General features: G+C 37.7%; 1 protein-coding gene across 2 annotated transcripts; it reads right to left on the bottom strand.

Annotated features, from left to right (window-relative positions):
- Positions 1-972: 972 nt before the first annotated feature.
- PTGES3 (prostaglandin E synthase 3) lies at positions 973-22,375 on the bottom strand. Of its 2 annotated transcripts, XM_086400591.1 has the most exons (8): positions 22,059-22,375; positions 7,124-7,237; positions 6,907-6,976; positions 6,257-6,355; positions 4,701-4,790; positions 3,251-3,313; positions 2,367-2,391; positions 973-2,135 (listed from the first exon to the last, which is right to left on the bottom strand). In XM_086400591.1, coding segments are annotated over exons 1-8 (483 nt in total). In that variant the 5' UTR covers positions 22,061-22,375; the 3' UTR covers positions 973-2,115. The 2 variants fall into 2 exon arrangements, with proteins under 2 accessions (XP_086256717.1, XP_086256718.1); XM_086400592.1 differs by lacking the exon at positions 3,251-3,313.
- Positions 22,376-22,417: the final 42 nt, after the last annotated feature.

The following is a 22,417-nucleotide window of genomic DNA, read 5'->3' as shown; positions in this document are numbered from 1 at the left end:
GTGACTCTTTTAAGGCAAAAGTAGCCACGGTTCAGATTTGCAATGCAAGGCCAAATAGTCCTTAAGTTTTGGCCTGTGAATTCACCTTCTGGCATGATATCCTTCTAACTTAAAGAGGGGGTCAGATACCACTGAGAGGCCTTCATACCTGACAGCAATAAGGATTACTGAAATCCCACTATACTATTTGAGTACAAAGCAGGTTTGAAAAAATCTTAATAGGATGAAATTAGAAATCCATCATGCTATATTTTAATGCTGTAGCCCAATGGCTGGCATTAAGTCAATAAATCATTAATGACTCTAACTTCCAGAACATACAGAAAGAATTCTTTGCGAGAATATAACTAGAGGGTTGTTTTTTTTTTTTGAAAATTTAAAGGTTTTCTATGAAGCAGTATATTATTAATCATACTGATACCTCTGGCATGCTCCAGAGAAAGGAGACCTTCTAGAAGGACAGAAGTCCAAATATACCTAATGTGGAAAAAACTAAGGCTTTGAAGAAAAATTGCAGTCTCATAAGACCAATATAACAAAAGAGTTGATTGCCCAGTCTCTAAGTAGTAAGATTTTCTAAGTAGTAAGATTTTCTATTTGTACCATTTCAAGAAAATGGCTTTGAGTATCATTTGGAACAATTATATACTTAACAAGGAAAGAAAAAAGGTTGTGTTTTTCCTTCTAAATCCCCACAATACTCTATCCATACCTATTACTACATTTGCCATTTCCCAAGTTTCTTTTCACTATTTGTCCCAAGGCTTAGCTTGTGATATGTGCTCCCCGAGTATACAATTACCTAAAGGATTTATCTTTGTATTCCCTGCCCCCAGCACTTTAACACTGCCTGTAACAAAGGTCCTTAGTGTCTGACATGAGAAAGTACTGAAATATGAAGCATTTCTATGCTATGACAAATACACAGAAGCTGGAAGGAATAAAAAGTGCCAAAATGCGAAAGCTCAAAGATTTAGAGGAGGACAACACATTTAGTTTTATTTCAATCAAATCACAACACTTTCTTTTCCAACTGTTGCAAAGTGCATCTACAATTTTCTATTACAGATCCACTTTTAAAAGGTTTTCTGTGACATTATAGCAAGCCTTTGTTTCCCCCAGAGGAATATTCCCAAATTCTTCCTCAAGTAAAAATAAAAACTCCATTCCAGTAAATGGCAATACATGAAATTACAGTAAACCAGACACTTGAAAGGATAGCCAAGAAGTCTTCCAACAGTTTATTAGAAAGAATGTAGACATTAAAAAAAAATCCTCACTGTCATGAACATAAATTGAGGTTTTCAGCCCAGGTACAAGCTGAATCCAAAAAAAAAAAAAAAAGGAATAAAAAAATCCAATAGTGTATTAACATTTTTTTCCACTCATTTGCCATACTGACAGTGCAAATACAAATTTGGTCTAAATGTACAGACTCTCAAGCAACAATGTACAGCCTTTCTTCGTCCTCCATGCTAAGAGATGTAAAAGTTTAAGGGTCAAACAATACCAAATGTACAGGCTTCAAAACCATCTAAGTTAGGGCATTCACTAGTTTTAGCTAAGATACATCTGGAACACTGACAAGTGATCACTTACATACAATAATGTGAAGTAAATTTTTTGAAAAATAAAACTTTAGTGGAACAATCCTGAAGGATATGCCAGAGGAATAACATGTTACCAGTTTAAAGTATCAACCAATTCTTTCAGCCACTTTGAGTCCATGTTCTAAAATCTAAAATTTAGTTACTTTCCCTAAGCCAGAGAGCTTCCTATCATGTCAGTATCTAAGTTATGAGTAAAGGAGACTTAGGTGAGATTTTTATTTATCACAACTGCTGTGTCAATTGCTTAGGACCTCAACAGCATCATGGAAATCTGGGAAATGTTCATGCACAAGGTTATTGCCTTAGCTGACTTAAAACTGCCCCATACAATGGTACATATCAACCCTTAGTGAAGCCTTAAAAAAAACAAACAGGTTGAAAAATGGGTTAAAGGAGGCAAATACAGCATCTGCCTTTAGAGCTATCAACTCAGGAATTCTCTCAATTACGAAATCTTGCAGAGAAGTTATTTTTCTTTCTCAAAATCCAGCGATGACAACATTCCTTACTCCAGATCTGGCATTTCTGAAAAGAATTTTTAAAGATTAGTATAAATTACAAGAGGATAATAGCCCAACAACCTTGAATCATTCAAATTTTTGCTTTAGCTATTTGTTAAGAGGCCATAAAGAAATAATCACATATCTTCCATAATCACGGATCTAAGAATTTTAAACAAGTAACTTCTCTATTTTGAGAATTTGGTTTTTGATGTGAAATGTCTCTGTGTAGATCTATTTTTACAAAGATACTTACTTTCATCATCACTGTCTTGTGAATCCTGCAGAAAGAGAAATAAAAATTTCAACCAAATTGCGATAAAATGTTTCTCCACTAACTGAACAGTCTGCCTTAAAGTTGAAGCACGATACTTTTGACCAAAGTAGCAGAGACATGTGGTTACATTAATCTCATGAACTTATCAATGGACTTAAAAACAGGTTTATTTAAGATGAACAGTATGTACAGCTGAGGATATATCTTCCTATAAGATGTGTGCCTTTTGGAGGGAATTGAGCCCATCCTTTGAATTCCTTTCTACTAATCAAAATGAATTTTTCTATAAAATGGTTTCTCTCTTGGCATTTAATGCAAGAGAAAAATGGCTCAATATGAAGACCACTGGAATGACACAAGACAATGAACTCTAATCCTAACTGTTGAACTATTTAAATAAATATTTTCCAAACTAGATCGAAAAACTTTCTTAAAGATGTTAACAGAATGCCAGGTGGGAAAATGTTGAGAAGAGTGGACCATTATATCCTCCTTACAGATTCACAACATCCATCTGTATACTATATGTCTCTCTGACCATTCTGCTGTTAAAACCTGTTTAACTTTGTCAAAATATTCCCTAAACTGTTAATTGAATAAGGCATATGTCTCTGTACAATAATTATTCTGAACTATAAATCTGGTCCCTTTAAGAATGATCCATGGGACACCTGTTTCCTAGTAAGTATCCATCCCTCTAAAATGAACACTTCTAAAAGAATTGGTTTTCCCTGTAGTATTTTTTAGGAAAAAAACCAACCAATGGCAAAAAAAAAAAAGCAGTCTTGATTTATATAAAACAACCTGTAAATACATTGTTTCTTACTATTTTATTAAACATAGAAAAGAATTTATAGACTTACATCATCTGCTCCATCTACTTCTGGTAAATCTACATCCTCATCACCACCCATGTTGTTCATCATCTATTCGAAGTGTAAAAATTAGTTTTAAAAATGATGTTAAATTAAGCCCTAATTATTAGGTTGCACACTCCAGAATAAACCTTAGCTCTGCCATAGATTTCCACCAATTAAAAAAAAATTCAACTATAGATTAGTTAGGTACTTTCCTTTCTGGAAAAAGTAGATTTTATGTAATTATATAAAATCCTGAAACTATAGTAGGAAGTTAAGAGTAAGTTCTCATTGAAGAAAAGTGAAATTTTTAAAATTCAGCCAACAAGATACATATGTATGATGCAGAAACTAAATACCATAATCCTGAATAGCAGGTACCTCTGGTGACTAAAAATGGGATTATTTTTAGTTGTAAAGTTTTGTATGTTCAACTAAGTGGCATGTGTATTATGGTATTCTCATTGTAGTTTTAAATATTGTGAAGAATCAATGGTAACTTAAAAAAAAAAGTCCTTTGGGCTTATTAGTTTGTATAAAAGGCCTAAATACTGAATTCAGCTAAACAACAGTAACTAAGTTGAAAACAGAAAATAAACATAATCCTTGAAAGAAAACATATAGGCTGTGTAAAATACTCTTACATACTTAAAATAAACTGGGCCCAATAATAAGAACTGCATTACGTAAAGAGGTATAAATAAGCAGACTAAATAATTCATATGAAACTTCAAAAAAAAAAAAGAACAACTTCAAAAACACATGCTTACCTGAACTTCAGAGTTCGAAGGGGTCTTAAAAAGATACTGACTCAAAAACCTTTCAGTATAAAAATCCTAAGCATCTACTCTCAAATAATATGAGTAACTAGTGAAGAGTTTTCCTACATCTGAAGACATTAAATACTGGTTAAGTTTCTTTGAGCAGGAAAAATACTGAGAAGGCTCCAAGTGCAATACTAGATGTCAAGATGCAATGGCAACAGATGCAGAACTGAATACATTTAAGAGTTTACTTAGGAGATTGGTAAAAGTTGTGACATGCACATCTGGGTAAATGGTGGGACCAATTACTACAGGTAAGGAGTAGCACAGTTTAGGACAATGAATATCATTTCTCCCTTCTCTCCTTTGAAATCCAGGTGCCAGAGCCATGTGAGAGATGTGTAAATAAGAAACTGCATACATGAAATTGGGTACTTACTTTTTAACTCTTTTTTTCCCCCCCAAAGAAACAGTAAAAATTAGCTGTGTTGTACTGACCATAGAGTTTATTTTTTTTCCTTACACATCAACTTTAGAACTTAATACTAGTTTTTATAAACTCATAAAAAACCAGTCTTGAAACTAAAGTAATGCAGGTCCTTACATATCACTAGGCCTTTAAAACCAAATTAAACTGACTAGAAATAAGTGTACTGAGAGGGAGGTGGAAGAATGCATTTAAAAGAACTTACCTCAGAGAAACGATCAAAATTAGACATGTCTTCATCGGAATCATCTTCCCAGTCTTTCCAATTATTAAAGTCCACACTAAGCCAATTAAGCTATAGATCAATACAAATATCACCCTCTGATTAGATTATTGAATTACGGGGTTCATACTCACTAGCAAGGCATGGAATCAGCACAAAAAAAGAATAGACTAGAAAAATCAGAAGTTAAATGCAATATATATTAGTAAATATAGTTTCATGAAGTCTCAGTTGTCAGAAACCTTTTTAAAAAAATTCACTAATAGAAACTATTCAAATTCAGATAATTAACTTACTATTTTTTAAATGCCACCATGATATACTCTCATCTGATATTTGAGTAATTTATACCTTTAAGTCTTTCTCTTGAGTGCAAAAGAGCCTGCATCAATTAGTGACCTTATTCTGACCACCCTCGGTATTGACACTAATACATTTCAAAGTAGAGAAAAGCGTATAGAACACAGGGCCTTAATAGTAATACGCCATGAAATAAACACACTATGATTCCTCATACCAATTTTTAAAAATACCAGTTCCAGGGGTATAACATTGTCACTCAACATCTCCAAGTACAAAGTGATTACCTTCCAAGTCCACTTATTGTCTGTCACTATAAAATTGACTCCTTGTACCCCTTACCTACCCCTTCAACTCCCCCTCCCCTGCTGGTAATCATCAATCTGTTCTCTGTATGTGTCTTTTAGTTTTGTTTGTTGTATTTTTTAAAATTAGGTTTGTCTTTTTCCTTCTGACTCATTTTACTTATTACCCTCAAGGTCCATCCATGTTGCTGCAAATGGCAAGATTTTATTCTTTTAAAATGGCTAACTACTAATCCACTGAACAGACACACACACACCGGTTTATCATTCATTCATCAATGGATATTTTGGCTGCTTCCATATTTTGGTTATTTTAAATACTGCTGCAATGAATAGAGATGGCACACATTTTTTCCAGGTAGTGTTTTCATATTCTTCAGATAAATACCCAGAACTGGAATGCCTAGATCATATGGTAGTTCTACTCTTATTAATTTTTTGAGAATCTCCATACTATTTTCCATAGTGGCTAAACCAGTTTATAATCGCAACAACAGCATTTCTTATTGGCCTTCTTGACATCAGCCATTCTAACAGAAGATGATATCTCATTGTGGTTTTAATTTGCATTTCTCTAATAATTAGTGATGAACCTGGGCCAAGGCAATGAAAGCCTGGAATCCTAATCACTAGGTCACCAGGGAACTGCTCTACCTGTTCCTCTGTTGTTTAATTTTTATTTTATATTGGAGTATAGCAGATGTCTGCCCCTTTTTTAACTGGATTGTTGTTGCCGAATTGTAGGAGTTCCTCATATACATTAGATATTAACCTTTTATCAGATACATGATTTGTAAATATATTTTCCCATTAAGTAGGTTGTCTTTTCATCTTAGTGATTTTCTTTGCTGGGCAGAAACTTTTGAGTTTGATGTCACTTATCTTTAATTATTTAAAAATACCTAACTTTCAAAAAAAGGAAAAGAAACCTACCTTTGCCCTTTCTTTTGTTAACCTTGGCCATGACTGGCCAGATTCTCCTTTTCGTAAACAACATAAAATCGATCTGTCTGTTCTTTTATGCTTGGAATCCTATAACAAAAATAAGTGTTTTAATACTGTCGTAACTCTCTAGTATCAATATAGGATACAAAGTTGCTTGTTGTCATTTCTTTCCTCCTTATTTCTTTCCCTACACCCTGAAACATCCCCTAGGCTACTGAAGATTTCATAAGCTATCCAATAGCAAAAATATCATTTTTTTTGCCTCCCCTGAACAAGGTGAATAGCATAAAAAGTTTTAAAAAAATTAGTAAACATGGTGTAAGCATAGGACATACTTAGCTACATCTATGCTTAAATAAGACAAGCATCAAGAGTACCATCCTTATATTAACTACACTGCAATTTTAAAAAGGTTAAAAAATACAGTACTGTCCTGAGTCCAAACATTGATAACAACAAAAATAATATGCAGAGAAGCAGTTACAAGATGGAAAACAATGCAAACCATACAATTATATTTTAGCCTCTGAACTGTTAAGAATTATTATTTATCTCTAAAATGAGTATTTAAATTATGTCCATTTCCTCACAATTTAAATTTAAATTTTTTTCGGGATTAAAGTTTCAAAACTACTTACATTTGGATCAATACAGTGAAAAAGATCAATTTCATTTAAATGTTTAAAATTATCACTTCCTCCAAGACAACTGTACAAAAAAAAGGGGGAAAATGAGTTTCTTCAAAGAGGTAAAGATTAGTAATAACTTCAGAGAAAACACAAAACAAGCAAACCAAAGCTATTCAAGCTGTCTGAAACAAGTATTTCATCCAATGATATAAAAAGGGTAATTTACCTGAACGTAAGTTTCGATTTTTCAAAATTTACATTAACATCTTTACTGTCTTCAACACAAAATTCAATGAAGACATAGTCCCTCCGATCGTACCACTTTGCAGAAGCAGGTTGCCTATAATGAGATAAAATTAGACAAAGTTAAGCTGAAGTTCACTAAGTGGGTATTTACATAACCTCCGAAATTTAGCATATAAGTAACATACTTCTATTCTCCATCAGAGCATTATTTTGAGGGAGTATATTACAATTTCAAATGTGAACTATTAATATGTTTTTCCCCTAACAGGTGCATTTCAGGTTAAAATGCAATGATACCGTTCCCTCATAGGAAGGGATTTTAAAACATAAGACCAAAATGTTCAATGGAGTTAACCATTTAGGTAGCCCTGTTAAAATTTGTGTGCTACTTCTTTATAGCCCTGCTCTTAAAAATTCAACTTCACATGATTTAAAAGAACTAATCCATTGTCATATGAAATACAGTATGCAACATTTCTACTTACAATTCAAGAAACTGGGGGAGGAATTTTTTAGAAGTATGAGAAATGACAGTATTTCAAAGTTCTGCCTAAAGCTCTACTCATCCATCAAAAATTATGTTTTAGAATGTAGCTAAAAATCTGCTAGAAGCAAATACAGTCAAATATGGTTAATTAACAGGCAGTAAAGATTATAAGCGCTTCCCAGGTGGTGCTAATGGTGAAGAATCCACCTGCCAATGCAGGAGATGCAAGAAACATGAGTTTGATCCCTTGGTAGGGACGATCCCCTAAAACAGGAAATGGCAACCTAATCGGTATTCCTGCCTGGAAAATCCCATGGACAGAGAATCCTGGTGGGCTACAGTCCATGGGGTCACAGAGAGTCAGACAATACTGAGTGCACACACACACAAGATTACATGTGATAAATAAAATTTTTCTTTGTTATCTTCAAGACCAAGACAGGTTACTTCGATAAATACACACTCATAAAATTCCAAGAATTCTCACACACACACACACACACACACACACAGGCATGCGCACACGAAGAACAGGTAGATTAACAGCACTTGCCTCTAAAGCATGAGCCAGAAAGAGAAAAGAAAGGAAATAGAGCCATATCAATCTCAACTGTTACAATTATTTAAAAAACCATTTATTTTGCATTTTGGGTGCAATTACTTTTTAACAATAAGTATGTCCCACTTTGATCACCTAAAAATCAAAGTTACAGGAATTATTTGTATTTTTTAAACTTTTCTATAAACCCAAAACTTCAAATCAGAACTTTTAAACAAATTAGTTATATTGTCAAACAGTACTCATAAATCAACTCAACACAAACGAATTGTTTGCTTCCAAAATTCCCAATCCTAAGGTGTAACCGTTTCAAGTTCTAAAATGTTACAGCCACAGCTCATTAATATTTTTACACAATGGTTACACTTGTGTAATGGTTAAACTAGTTGCCACACACTACTCTGGAACACTGATATCAGCTCTGAAATTAAAAGTTATAAATGGTGGGACTTCCCTGGTGGTCCACTGGCTGAGACTCCAAGCTCCCCATGCAGGAGATCAGGTCCGATCCCTGGTCAGGGAACCAGATTCCACAAGCCGCAACTAGGGAGCCCACATGCCACAACTAAGACCCAGCACAAGCAAATAAATATTAAAAAAATATATATATAAACAGCGATTTCCAAAGCCGAAATACCAACAAATCATTTCTTTAGGCATCTACTGGCAGACTGGGGTGGGATTTAAAAACGTCTTTGAAAAATGTCTATGACTTCCCTGGTGGGTCAGACAGTAAAGCGTCTGCCTACAAGGTGGGAGACCTAGGTTCGATCCCTGGGTCAGGAAGATCCCCTGGAGAAGACAATGGCAACCCACTCCAGTACTCTTGCCTGGAAAATCCCACGGATGAAGAATCCTGGTAGACTACAGTCCATGGGGTTGCAAACAGTCGGACATGACTGAGCGACTTCACTTTGAAAAAGAACCAAACTTCTGTGGACTAAAAAAAATAAAAATCACAACTTCTAATGTCATCATGTCAATGTACATAAAATAAATGATTTAGGAGTTTATTAATAGGTTCCAATAGGCCACACATTACCTCTAGTTCATTTTCTTGGCAAAACAGCTTTCTCAATATGTGGTAATATGTTTGGCCTTTTCTATGCAGCTTGTGGGATCTTAGTTTCCCAACCAGAGATCAAATGGGCCTCCAACAATGAAAGCACCAGCAGTCCTAATCCCTGGACTGAGAAGGAATTCCCCCCATGTTTGCTCTTTAAAGGAAAATATTTAGTACTTGTTAATTCATTATTGACTAGGGAATTTTTGCAAAAACACCAGTGGCTGGAAATTTGTTATATAAGTGAATATTTAACATCTCTGGTCAATAATGTTTGGGTAACAAATGTTTGGGCTTCCCAGATGGCTCAGTGGTAACGAACCTGCCTGCCAATGCAGGAGACACAGGTTCGATCCCAGGGCTAGGAAGATGCCCTGAATAGGGAATTGACAACCCACTTTAGTATTCTTGCCTGGGAAATCCCATGGACAGAGCCTGGCAGGCTACAATCCATGGTGGTCCAGAGTGTCAAACATGACTTAGGAACTAAACAATTAAACAAATTAATACCTCTTTGGTCAATATTATGTTGGAACTTCTCTATGATCCAGTGGTTGAGAATCTCCCTTTGAAGGGGACTTGGGTTGAGCCCTGGCTGGAAAACTAAGATCCCATATGACTCAGGGAAACTAAGCCCACTAACTGCAATTACTGAGCCCAGGGCTCTGCCAATAAGAAGCCTGCATACAGCAAAGAGGCCACATGCTACAACGAAGACCCAGCACAGCCAAAATTTAAATAAATAAAAATAAAAACAATGTTTTGCCCACTGGAGGCAAAAAAAGTATGGTGTTTCTCTCCTTGGCCAGTGACAATTTGAAAGAATGATTGCAAATTGATCCAAATACACTGACTATAAATACTCCAAATTTATATTAAAAAACTATCCACAATTCTAGATCACCAGAACATGAGATACAGCTCCAATTCTTTACAAAAAGGCAACTAAGAAGAAAGAACAGGCATCTATCCTGTTTTCCCTTTATGAATGTTTAAATTTTGTTTATCCATTTACATTTTATTTTTGGCTGCACTGGGTCTTCACTGTTGCTCTCAGGCTTTCTCTAGTTGCAGTGCTCAGACTTCTCTTGTTGCAGAGTGCAAGTTCTAGGGTGTGCAGGCTCCACTTCTGGCTCTAGTGGAATGCAGGCTCAGCAGTTCTGACACACAAGCTTAGCTGCCCTGTGGCATGTGGACTCTTTCCAGATCAGCAATAGAACCTACGTCCTCTGCATTGGCAGAGATTCTTTACCACTGGACCACCAGGGAAGTCCCCTTTATGAATCTTTATTCATGATACCTGAATAGGACCATTTCCTGAAGGAAGCTTCCTTACAGAATTCTAGCTCTGGTATGGAATAAAACGTGAGGGGCAAAAACAAAAAATAAAATAAAATCACCATTTTTCAATTTTTATACTGATTTGGCAGTATTCATCAATAAATAGGACCATGAGTAATGATTAGATGAACAGCAGATAAAGAATTTATGATCTCAGCATCACCAAAAGTGGGACAACCAGATATTTACCTTCTGATTTGATCAACATGATTCATTCCAATCTAGAACCTAACTGTTCTAGATTAAAAGAGACCTAAGAACTATTGAACAAGCACAATTTGTAAATCTGGTATGCATCTCAATTCAAACTGAATATAAAAAAGATTCCCGAAACCACGGAAACCTGTCCTAGATATGGACAGAGTATTAGAAAACGTGAAAGCTCGTAGTTTTGTTAGGTGTGAAAGGCACTGCTTTACAAAAGGAAAAAAAAAACTCCACTCGATTAAAAGAGAAGTACGTGAGGCTTGCTTTAAATTAATTAAGGAAAGGAAAGGAGGAGAGAGACAGCTACGTGGCAATGACCTGCTAAACGTTCAAACTGCTATGGGTAGACAGGTTTATTATTTTCACACTTTAGAAAAATGATATTAAATGGTTTTTGACACAGAATGGTTTGTTTCTTTAGAGCAACATAGTCTAATTGTGAAACTGTGTTATTTAAAAAGAAAAATCAATCTTTTCCATTCAATTAAGACACAAAACAACAAAGACTGCAATAGCTACAGCCCAGAAAATGTGTCTAGGATTTATTGTCCAATTGTCACTTATTCTCAAGTTTTAGTAATCGTTGTTTTGGTAAACAGAATTGCCTGTTGTCAAAGGTACCTAAACTGCAGATGTTCCTTATTTAAAGGAACATGTCTGGGATTTTCTTCAATATAAAATCCACTGGGGAAAAGGGAGGGGGGTAGATAAAATAAGAATAACCCTGTACTGATAAAGGTTGAGACTGAATAATGGGTTTCTGAAGAATTCATTGTAGTATTCTCTCTTTCCTGTTTTGGGGGGTGAGGGGGGAGTAGTATCGCTAAAAACAAATACCCAGATTTTTTTTAAAAAATGAATTTTTATTGGCCCAAGTTGACTTACAATGTTGAATTAACCTGATTAACGAGAATTCTTCTCCCAGCATGTTTACCAATGGCTATTTCAATACTGGTAAACACGCTTTTCCAGCCAATTGAACAACGTAATCTGAAATAGTTAACAGCACCGTTTACCATGTTAAAGTAGAGTGTTTACCTTCTTCACGGAGAAGGCAATGGAACCCCACTCCAGTACGCTTGCCTGGAAAATCCCATGGACAGAGGAGCCTGGTAGGCTGCAGTCCATGAAGTTGCTAAGAGTCGGACTGAGCGACTTCACTTTCACTTTTCACTTTCATGCATTGGAGAAGGAAATGGCAACCCACTCCCGTGTTCTTGCCTGGAGAATCCCAGGGATGGGGGAGCCTGTTGGGCTGCGTCTATGGGGTCACAGAGTTGGACATGACTGAAGTGACTTAGCAGTACCTTCTTCAAGTGGAGTTATGCATTAAGAACCTATAGTAATGGAGGAGGAGCACCACTGGTGACCTGGCGGCTCTATCAAAAACCAAGTGCATAAACTCTTCGGTTTCTGTTCATATCAAGGACAATGGAATCTGGGAGGATCTTTCTTCTTTCCTTGAATTCACATTCAGTAATCTAGATTTACATCATTGTTATGGCCTGAATTGTGTCCCAAATTCCTATGTTTAAGTCCTAAACCCCCAAATTCCTTTGTTAAGTCCTAAACCTCATGTGACTGTATTTGGAGACGGGGTCTTTAACATAAAATGAGGTCTTAGAGTGGGCCATAATGCAGTATGACTAATGTCCTTATAGAAGATCAGAATAGCTACAATGAAGCAACCTAAATGTCCATACATAGAGGAACGGGTGAAGAAGGTATATACAATGAAATATTACTCTCAGTTGTAGAAAGGAATGAATAACACCATTTGTAGAGACATGAATGGACCTAGAGTTTGTCATACAGAGGGAAGTCAGAAAGAGAAAAACAAGTATCATATAATATCGCTTATATATGGAATCTAGAAAAATGGTACACAAGAACTTATTTGCAACACAGAGAGAGTCAGATGTAGAGAACAAATTTATGGTTACCAAGCAGGGAAGGGAAGAGTGGGAAGAAGTGAGAGATTAGGACTGACATATACACACTACTATATATAAAACTGACAACTAATGAGAACCTTTTGAATAGCACAGGGAACTGTGGTGACCTAAATGGAAAGGAAATCTAAAGAGAGGATATATGTATACGTAACTGATTCACTGTGCTGTACAGCAGAAACAAACACCGCACTGTACTTCAATAAAATTAATTTTAAAAATAAATTAATTTTTTACAAAAGATTAGAACCATTTAAGGGAAGACCCTGTGAAGACAGATGAAGGCCATTTGCAAGCCCAGCAGAGGCTTCAAAAGAAACCAACCTTTCTGACGCCTTGATCTTGAACTAACCACCCTCCGGAATTGTAAGGAAAAAATTTTTACTGTTTAAATCACACATCCTCTAGTACTTTGCTATGGCAGCCCTAACAAACTAATACGATCATTTACCAGATAATACAAGCAAACTCAAATGATCCAAATCAGAGGTTGGCCCAGGAGCCATTTGGTGTATATATATACATATGCATATATATGTGAATAAATTATTATTTACTTTTGGTTGTGCTGGGTCTTCATTGCTTTGTGCAGGCTTTCTCTAGTTGTGGTGAGCGAGACTACTCTTTGTTGCAGAGCATGGGCTCAGCAGTTGTGGTGCACAGGCTTAGTTGTTCCACAGCATGTGGATTCTTCCTGGACCAGGGACTGAACCTATGTCCCCTGCACTGGCAGGTGGATTCTTATCCACTGTGCCACCAGGGAAGTTCTAACTTTTGTAATATTTAAGAGTTGCAAAAATAAGAATGTGAGACAGGGATACTCATGCTTATGGCCTGTAAAGTCTAATAGTTACCAAGTGACCCCGATCTAAACCATCAGAAAATACGAGAGGAAATCCTACCCTTAACCTAAATAGTAACAGACACACATACTCACTCACTTGAAAGGCAAACCAAGTGTTTATGAAATTCCTTTTTGTCTTCTGTGAGGATCATATCACATCACCCTTTTTCCTATTAACCCAGAGAAAGGCTGATTTTAAACTCTACCATCTAAATTATGTTGGATTTATCTCTAGTCTTATACAAACCCTGGCAAAATCCCGCACTACCGTTCAAGTCTGTTAATCCATTTTTTAATACTAACATGGATGCAAAACTTTTTTCATCTCTCTATACATTATGTGAATAAGTCACTAATTACAACACCACCCAAAATCCCTGAAGTGGGACATTCCAAGTTCTTCTGACAAGTATTTTCAAGTTCAATATTTAGGGCTATGTCAATTCGAGCAATTAAAATTTGCATTACCTAAAATTCTCCTCTGTAGTTTTGACTAAAATTTCTTAGTTTGTCTTAGAATGAATGACAGAGTGGAAACCACATTTGTTCCCAAATACTACTTTTAACATACTAGAATCTGGTGCATCTTAACTATGGTTTGTATGAAAACAATAAGCACTTCTCTCCTTATTTTAAATTGGAGAATGATTCTTTACAATGTTGTGTTGGTTTCTATCTTACAACATGAATCACCTGTTAAGTATTCATATGTTGCTTAGCTGCTCAATCATGTCTAGACTTTTTAGCAACCCCACAGACTGCAGCCCACCAGGCTCCTCTGTTCATGATTTTCCATTCAAGAATATCAGAGTGGGTTGCCATTTTCTACTTCAGAAGATCTTCCCAACCTAGAGATAGAACTCACATCTCCTGCACTGCAGGCGAATTCTTACCACTGAGCTCTGAGGGAAGGGCACTTCTCCCTTTAAAAAAAATGGACACACCACTGACTTCCCCTAGTGGTCCAGTGGTTAAGATGCCATTTTCCCAATGCAGGGGTCATGGGTTCTTTCCTTGGTCAGGATCCTGCATGCGGTACAGATTGGCCAAAAAACAAAACAAAAAATGTTCTACTTTTGTAAAAGTACTTAAAGGGCTTGAAAAATGTGATATGAGCACATGCTAAATGACAAGAATCTTTGTGATAAAACAAATATTGTTAAATGTGTTTTGGGACTTCCCTGGTGGTCCATGCTCCCAATGCAGGGGACCCAGGTTCAATTCCCAGTCAGGGAACTAGATACCACACATCTCAACTAAAGATCCTGCATGCCACAACGAAAACTGAAGACACAAAGTGGCCACAACTGAAACCTGGCACAGCCAAAGTAGTAAGTACATTTTGAAAAGATAAATCTGGGCTTCCCTTGTGGCTCAGTGGTAAAGAATCTGCCTGCCAATGGGTTCGATCCCTGGTCTGGGAAGATCCCATGTGCCACGGAGCAACTAAGCCTGTGCAGACTCTATTGAGTCTGTGCTCCAGAGCTTGAGAGTCGCAACTACTGAGCCCTTGTGCCACTAATGAAGCCCACGTGTCCTAGAGCCCACGCTCCCCAACAAGTGAAGCCACTGCAAGGAAAACCTCGGGCACTGCAACTAGGTAGCAGCCCTCCCACTGGTAGCAACTAGACAAAAACCCATGCAGCAACAAAGACCCAGCACAGATAAAAATAAATAAGAAATTAAAAAATGTATTAGGTTTTATCTTCAACTGATGGGCACATATAGAAATTAATCAAGCATAAAAAGTTAAAGTATTACTTTTTTACCGAAAGCCCAATTTCTTTGGATGTAAAAAAAATTGGAGGGGAGAAGAAAAGGGCAGAATCTCTTAAAAGAGAATCTATGGTAATACCACTCAATTAATTAAGAGAAAGATCAGTCTGATCAAATTATAACTAATAAATATTCCCAAAATAAACATTTCCCTAATAAAGGGCTCACAAACAAGTCAAATGTAATTTGAGGATATATACTCATTTGGTGGTACTTCTTTTCCAGATTTCCCCAAATACAGCAAAGTCTCAGTTAACAGAATCTAAAGCTATAGATGACTCTCACCAACTTTACCTTTCAACTACTGACCAGCAATCTACTTTTCAATCTATATGATATATAGCTGAATTTGACCAAAGATGTGATATAGCAGAACACAGGACCAGCTGTAGAAGATCTGAGTTAGTCCCAACCTTCACTGTCAAGAACCTCATAGTCAAGCCTTATAGCTAAGAGATTTATTTTATTTTTTTTTAATTTTATTTTTAAACTTTACATAATTGTATTAGTTTTGCCAAATATCAAAATGAATCCGCCACAGGCATACATGTGTTCCCCATCCTGAACCCTCCTCCCTCCCCACACCATCCCTCTGGGTCGTCCCAGTGCACCAGCCCCGAGCATCCAGTATCGCGCATCAAACCTGGACTGGCAACTCGTTTCTTACATAATATTCTACATGTTTCAGTGTCACTCTCCCAAAACTTCCTACCCTCTCCCTCTCCCACAGAGTCCATAAGACTGTTCTATACATCAGTCTCTTTTGCTGTCTTGTACACCAGGTTATTGTTACCATCTTTCTAAATTCCATATATATGCGTTAGTATACTGTATTTATGTTTTTCCTTCTGGCTTACTTCACTCTGTATAATAGGCTCCAGTTTCATCCACCTCATTAGAACTGATTCAAATGTATTCTTTTTAATGGCTGAGTAATACTCCATTGTGTATATGTACCACAGCTTTCTTATCCATTCATCTGCTGATGGACATCTAGGTTGCTTCCATGTCCTGGCTATTATAAACAGTGCTGCGATGAACATTGGGGTACACATGTCTCTTTCCCTTCTGGTTTCCTCAGTGTGTATGCCCAGCAGTGGGATTGCTGGATCATAAGGCAGTTCTATTTCCAGTTTTTTAAGGAATCTCCACACTGTTCTCCGTAGTGGCTGTACTAGTTTGCATTTCCACCAACAGTGTAAGAGGGTTCCCTTTTCTCCACACCCTCTCCAGCATTTATTATTTGTAGACTTTTGGATCGCAGCCATTCTGACTACAATTTGAATATTATTCAATAAACAAGTATTTATTGAGCACAATACCAGGAACTGTCTAGATACAACTGTCCAGAGATAAAATCCTGTGCCTTTAAGAAACTCACATTCAAGTTGGATGACATTTAGCCCAAAAGTCTTCTATGAAACATGGGTGTAGATGGTTCAGATCCATTACTAGTTATGGTTTATCTTTCTTAAAGCATAAATATGTGATACACCATAAGATACTTGTGTTGGGTAGCACTTTGAAAGGTAACTCATCTGTGTATTTAACTGTAAGATACATTATGACATACAGCCTCACATACTTTATTCAGAAGTAATGACAGTCCCCTATGAGTTCATTTTTAATGGAACATGATGTTTGTTTGAATTAAAAGATCACTTTGAATTCTAAGATACAACAATAGTAATCAGAAGACTAAATTTTTTTTAAAGTAGAACTTAATGGAGTAAATATACTCTATGTTTAGAGGATAAACTAAACATTTCTAGTAAATGGAAAGCTTCTTAAAGACTAGAATCACTCATTTTTAATATACCTAGACTATTTTTAAACATCTAGAAAAATTATAGGGACTTCCCTGTGGTCCAGAGGCTAAGACTCCACGCTCCCAATCAAAGGGGCCCAGGTTCTATCATCCCTGATCAGGGAACTAGATCCCACATGCTGGAACTAAGACCAGGCACAGCCAAACAAATAAACAAACATTAAAAATAAAAAAAATTTTTAAAGGAAAAAAAAAATTTTTTTTAAAGGAGAAAACAGAAAAAAAGTTTAAAAACGATGTCACAGAAGTTCAGAATAACTGACACTTTAAGTCTGGAAACTGGCCTATCATTTACAAAAAAAGAAACTGGTAATCTATTTCAGTTTGTATCAAGTGAGGAATGATATGGAAACATGAATATTCTGCTAAAAAATAAGAAAAGCAGTTCCAGTTAGTTAAGTATTATCAAAAGTCCTGCCTGTAAACATCTAAAACCAAACTCTCTTTCACATATTCTTTGCTCACAGAAACCCCGATATCCTTCTCATATTTTCAGATCTTCTGTATGTCAGTTGCACTACTATGTAAAACTTTCTGGAAAAGTGATCTGAATATACATGTAAGTCCAATGATTCCCAAACTGGGTGCCAAGGTGGATCACAGCTCTATGGGAGAATTTACAGAGCTGTCACAGGAGATTTCAAATTTAAAAGGAATTCAGCGATACTCAGCTTCAGTCAAGATACCAAGTAGCTCAGTTTCAACAGTAGATTATTGCACTATATCCTTCTTCTCCACTAAGTTTCATCTTTGCAAAGCTGGATTTCTGGAGACTGTTCTAATTTAAAACTAACAAAATAACACAAACCAAACACAAACAAACAAAAAAATCAATGCGGAATTGAGATGGAAGTATCCAATCTGATTTCAAGGTATAACAAGTGATAGAGTGCCCAAAAAGCAGACACCTTCCATTAATAACCATAGTTATTCAAGAAACTACATTTTTCTTGCAATTTATGTGTATTAGTTTTCCAAAGAGTTAGGAGGTTGTTAGGACAAAGCATTTAAGTTGTTTGGATCCAACTACCTCATAAATAGAACTGCTAGGTTACGCCATTTGGCTGTCTAGCAGCACCATTAAAAAACTAACCAACCCCAGAACAGTTAACAACAAAAACAGAAACGCTACCAAGACACCAAGGGGTCAATGAACCTTTGTGCTAGTTCCTTTCTTTGGTAATTACCACTTTAAAATATAAAAGTGAATATGTTCTTAAATACACTATTCCCGCCCCAACTTAGTGCCTTACTTCCAAGCAACTCTATGACTTTCCCACTTTTGTGCACATACCCTTTTAACATTGTCAAACCAGGTACAATTTTTAATTTTCCTTCATATAAATAAAACTGAAGCAAGGTCACTCTCTCATTGCGTCCATTACAGATTTCAGAGCCTCATATCTCAGGAAGTGGCAAGGTTTTAATAGAAGCAGTTATATTAGATAATAAAACTGAGCTACAGACATGTTTAGTGATCGTGAAGTCGCTCAGTCGTGTCCGACTCTTTGCGACCCCATGGACTGTAGCCCAGCAGGCTCCTCTGTCCATGGGATTCTCCAGGCAAGAATAATGGAGTGGGTTGCCATTTCCTTATTGGAAATACAAGGACCACTTGGACAATTATTCTCCCTTTTCATAAAGTAGGGGAAAAAAAATTTCTGTCAGAAATTCTAGGTTCAAATCATAGTTGAAGAACTAAACCTTGTAATAATACTCAAAATTTAAAAAAACACCTCTGTGACTTACATCCTTTCAGTAAACAAAGACAATTAAGCATAGCGAGGTGGAAAGAGCCCTGACATAAACCCTTTCTAGCAATCAACTATGGGTACATGAGAAGATCAACTATTGCATAGACAATCCACACAAAAAACGTTTTATTTGGCTCTGGAATAGAACACAGGTGAATTGGCATCTTCCTGGAAAACCAAAAGTTCAAAGGTGTTCTGGGGAAGTCAGCTTGTAAATGTAAAATCTATCACTGCCAATCTACACAGCAAATAACAACACTTTAAAATACACTAGATACAGCAATTTTCAATTTAGTGTTTCAGAACTAGACTGATTCTAAACAGTTGATATTACAAAGGTATTTTTTCCTGGGATGCAATTATCACTAACCACCTATGACTCCACAATGATACAGCTTCTAGAAGATCTTTAAACACAATTCAACAGGAAAATCTTAACAATACATACTGGTCTGCACTCAAGTCACCTGTCACTTTGCTTCTACTGCCTTCTAGTGCAAACACAGAAAAAAAAAACGAAAAGAAAATCCAGTTGCCAGGTTACAGTGGTTAGGAAATCAACACTGAACAAAAGCCATCATCAGTTACTCTTAGCTTATAGACATTAACCATATGCTGTATGGTCATTATTACCATTTGTTTTGGAGATTGAAAACAGATGGATTTTATTTTGGGAATAATCTTACAAAGCTGAATGATGGCAAAGTAAGTACGATGTTAACCAACGGTAACAATAGTCACAGTAAGTTTCTGGACAGTGTAACAATTTAAGTAAAAGACACTGGAAAGAATGACTTCAAATAGCTCAAATCTAAACATTTTACGCCATCTCTTAACAGGTTCAACTTAAAACCAACTACAATAGCTTAAAAAAGAAAAAGTAAAGTAGCACCCTCTGCGGGGGATTTGTGTGGGTCTTAAACAGAGGAGAGGTCCTCAATTTCAGCATTCTCTAAGGTAGGAGAATGACTTCCCTGGTGGCTCAGACGGTAAAGCGTCTGCCTACAACGCGGGAGACTTGGATTCGATCTCTGGGTCGGGAAGATCCCTTGGAGAAGGAAAGAGCAACCCACTCCCGTTCTGGGGAATCCTGGTAGGCTACAGTCCGAGAGTTGGTAGGCTACAGTCCGAGAGTCGGACACGACTGAGCGACTTCACTTCTATATAAACTACTAGACAAAAGTTTAAAAACTTGAAAGAAATTTATCTAGGGAATGACGACTGAAGAGCTAAGAAGTGATAAAAAGCAGACCCTAAACCCTTGAGATGTCCGGCAAAAACGTCTTTCTCCACAACTAAAACAATGTTTCCAGCAGACATCAACAAAATGAACCCTCATCAGCCAAGATTCTTCCTAGGACTCTTACTAAAAAGTCGTTTCCAACTCAAGTAACTGACTCATAATACTCATCTTGTAAATTCATTCAGTCATTAATAAGATCTCCTAGAGAACTTGCTAGAGGGTATATATGGAGTTATCTTACAACGAATGAGATTTACCTGGACTCTTCAAAACACTCATTTTGAAAGTAGCATTCTTAACTATAGACAGACTGCTTTTAGAAATAGTGATTGTTACACTTTTCCCGAGTTCTTTATTTATAATACAAATACTTAATATCTCTTACCTATTTAACTATTTCATGTGACCTCCCAGAGTGCTTCTATTTCAAACCATATTCAACGTACTATTTCTTCGTGAAAAGATTTGCTTGGCTACATTTAACCTATTAAAAGTTGGTAATGCCTTACGTGAGGATTCATGTTCTCACAGTTTTAAAAACTGACAATCTTTGTACATTATCTGGAATACGGATTTCTTAAGAGTAAAAGCACAAACTACGTAGATTAAAATCTATTATATACTTTTGGGGGTGGAGGAATCCTTTCAAATTCTAACATTTACAATAATACACGCGTTCTTCTCAAGGCTTATTTTCCATCGTTAACTAGCTCTGGTGTTTTTTTCCATATCCATTTAGATGTCTAACTAACTATACTCACCTCAAAATCATTATTAAGAAAACCCTTGAAAGTGCATTATTTTTTCCAGGAATAAAAACTGTTCCCCTCAATTGCTCTCCATATGCAATTTTTAGGAAGCATTTAGTGCCAAAAAACTCTCACATCTGAAAAGGTAAAGCTTTCCCTGAGAAAAATTTACAGGCTGAAAGTGGCGGTGCCAAGAATTCTCATTTGGTTAAAATCATCAAGGTTTCCCTGTATCATAAAATTTCTAAAGTATCTAGTCACCTCACATAAACAAATTTGAGCCAAAGTAGTGACATACCTGTTTCATCCTTAAATTAAGCTAGGATAACGAAAGCTCGCCTAAAGTTTAACATAGAACACAGAAAATGTCCACAAGTATTTCTCGACTCCAACACGTGCAGAACTCCCCGCTCAATGGTAATTCCTCGCTGCCAGGGACACGATTGAGTTTTGGCAACCTTCACTCCCTTAGCGAGACTGGAGTCAGGAGGAAGTCTGGAAAGACCATACTCAAGCAATCACGACACCCGAGAGGGAAATTAAGTTGCGAAGAAGGTATGGCCTCCCTCCAGTCGCCTAGAAGTACCTGTCGCTCGCGGGGGAGGGCCGCGTGGTGCTCTACGACGAGCTCCAGCAGCCTCGTGGTAGCACCCACCGCAGGTGCACTTGGCCCCGGGCCTAGTCCCAGCATCACAGAGCGACAGGGGCAAACTGCCCCTGGAGCGGAGCAGAGGCCCACGAGGGTCCACGCCTCCAGGGCGCCCGCGTGGTCAAAAGCTCACGGGAGATTAAGGCCTACGGCTAAGTTACCGAGAGTTAGGAGCGGCCCGCCCGGCCGATGGGGGGTAAGTGGGATTTCCGGCACAAGCAAGCCAAAGGCCAGTTTAGAGGTGGGGAAAGCGGACATCGGAGGAAAAATGTCCTCCACCCGCCAACGGTAACCGGAACTAGGATAATGAACCTCCCACCCCCAGGCAAGAACGATTTCCACCGAGGACGAAAGCCGAGGGGGCCGAAAGAGGGGGAGGGGAAGGGACGGCTTCCCGGCAGCCCCCCGCGCGGCCTCGGCCTCCCTCCCGGACGACCTTCTCTCGGCGGGGTATCGCACTCACATCGTGAAACGGGGCAGGGGGACGGGCGAACGGGTTGGCGGGCCTCTCCGGCGGCAGCTCCTGGGCAGGCGACTCCTCTCCGGTGGCGACTCCGGCGTCTTCTCCCCAGTCGCGGCCTCTTCTCGCTTTCCTCAAGCGACGGCGGCGGCGGGCTCGACCTGGCTCCCCAGAATGCACCGCGCGGGGAGAGCGACTCCTCCGGTCGGAGAGAAGAGGAAAGTGTAGGAAAAGGGGCGCGAGGACGGAGAATGAACGTGCGTGCGTGCGAGCGAGGGGTGGTGAGGCCGGGCGGCGGCTGGTGACGCAGCAAAATGCCCGGGCCTAGCCGCCGCGCGTGCGCACTCTTTGTTTTCGGGGTC

This window comes from Bos grunniens, chromosome 5 (genome assembly GCF_055505025.1).
Source record: "Bos grunniens cultivar Pamir isolate PY7600 chromosome 5, Bosgru_T2T1.0, whole genome shotgun sequence".
Lineage (NCBI taxonomy): Eukaryota > Metazoa > Chordata > Mammalia > Artiodactyla > Bovidae > Bos > Bos grunniens.
The sequence above is the reverse complement of the archived record's forward strand: the minus strand, read 5'-3'. Positions and strand labels throughout refer to the sequence as shown.

Bases quoted from the DNA above. Each gene is read 5' to 3' on its own strand.
- PTGES3 (XM_086400591.1), bottom strand. The intron at 6,356-6,906 runs GTAAGTAGTTTT...TTTTTGTTATAG, and splicing joins TTCACTGTATTGATCCAAAT to GATTCCAAGCATAAAAGAAC. The intron at 4,791-6,256 runs GTAGGTTTCTTT...ATTGATCTATAG, and splicing joins TAACAAAAGAAAGGGCAAAG to CTTAATTGGCTTAGTGTGGA.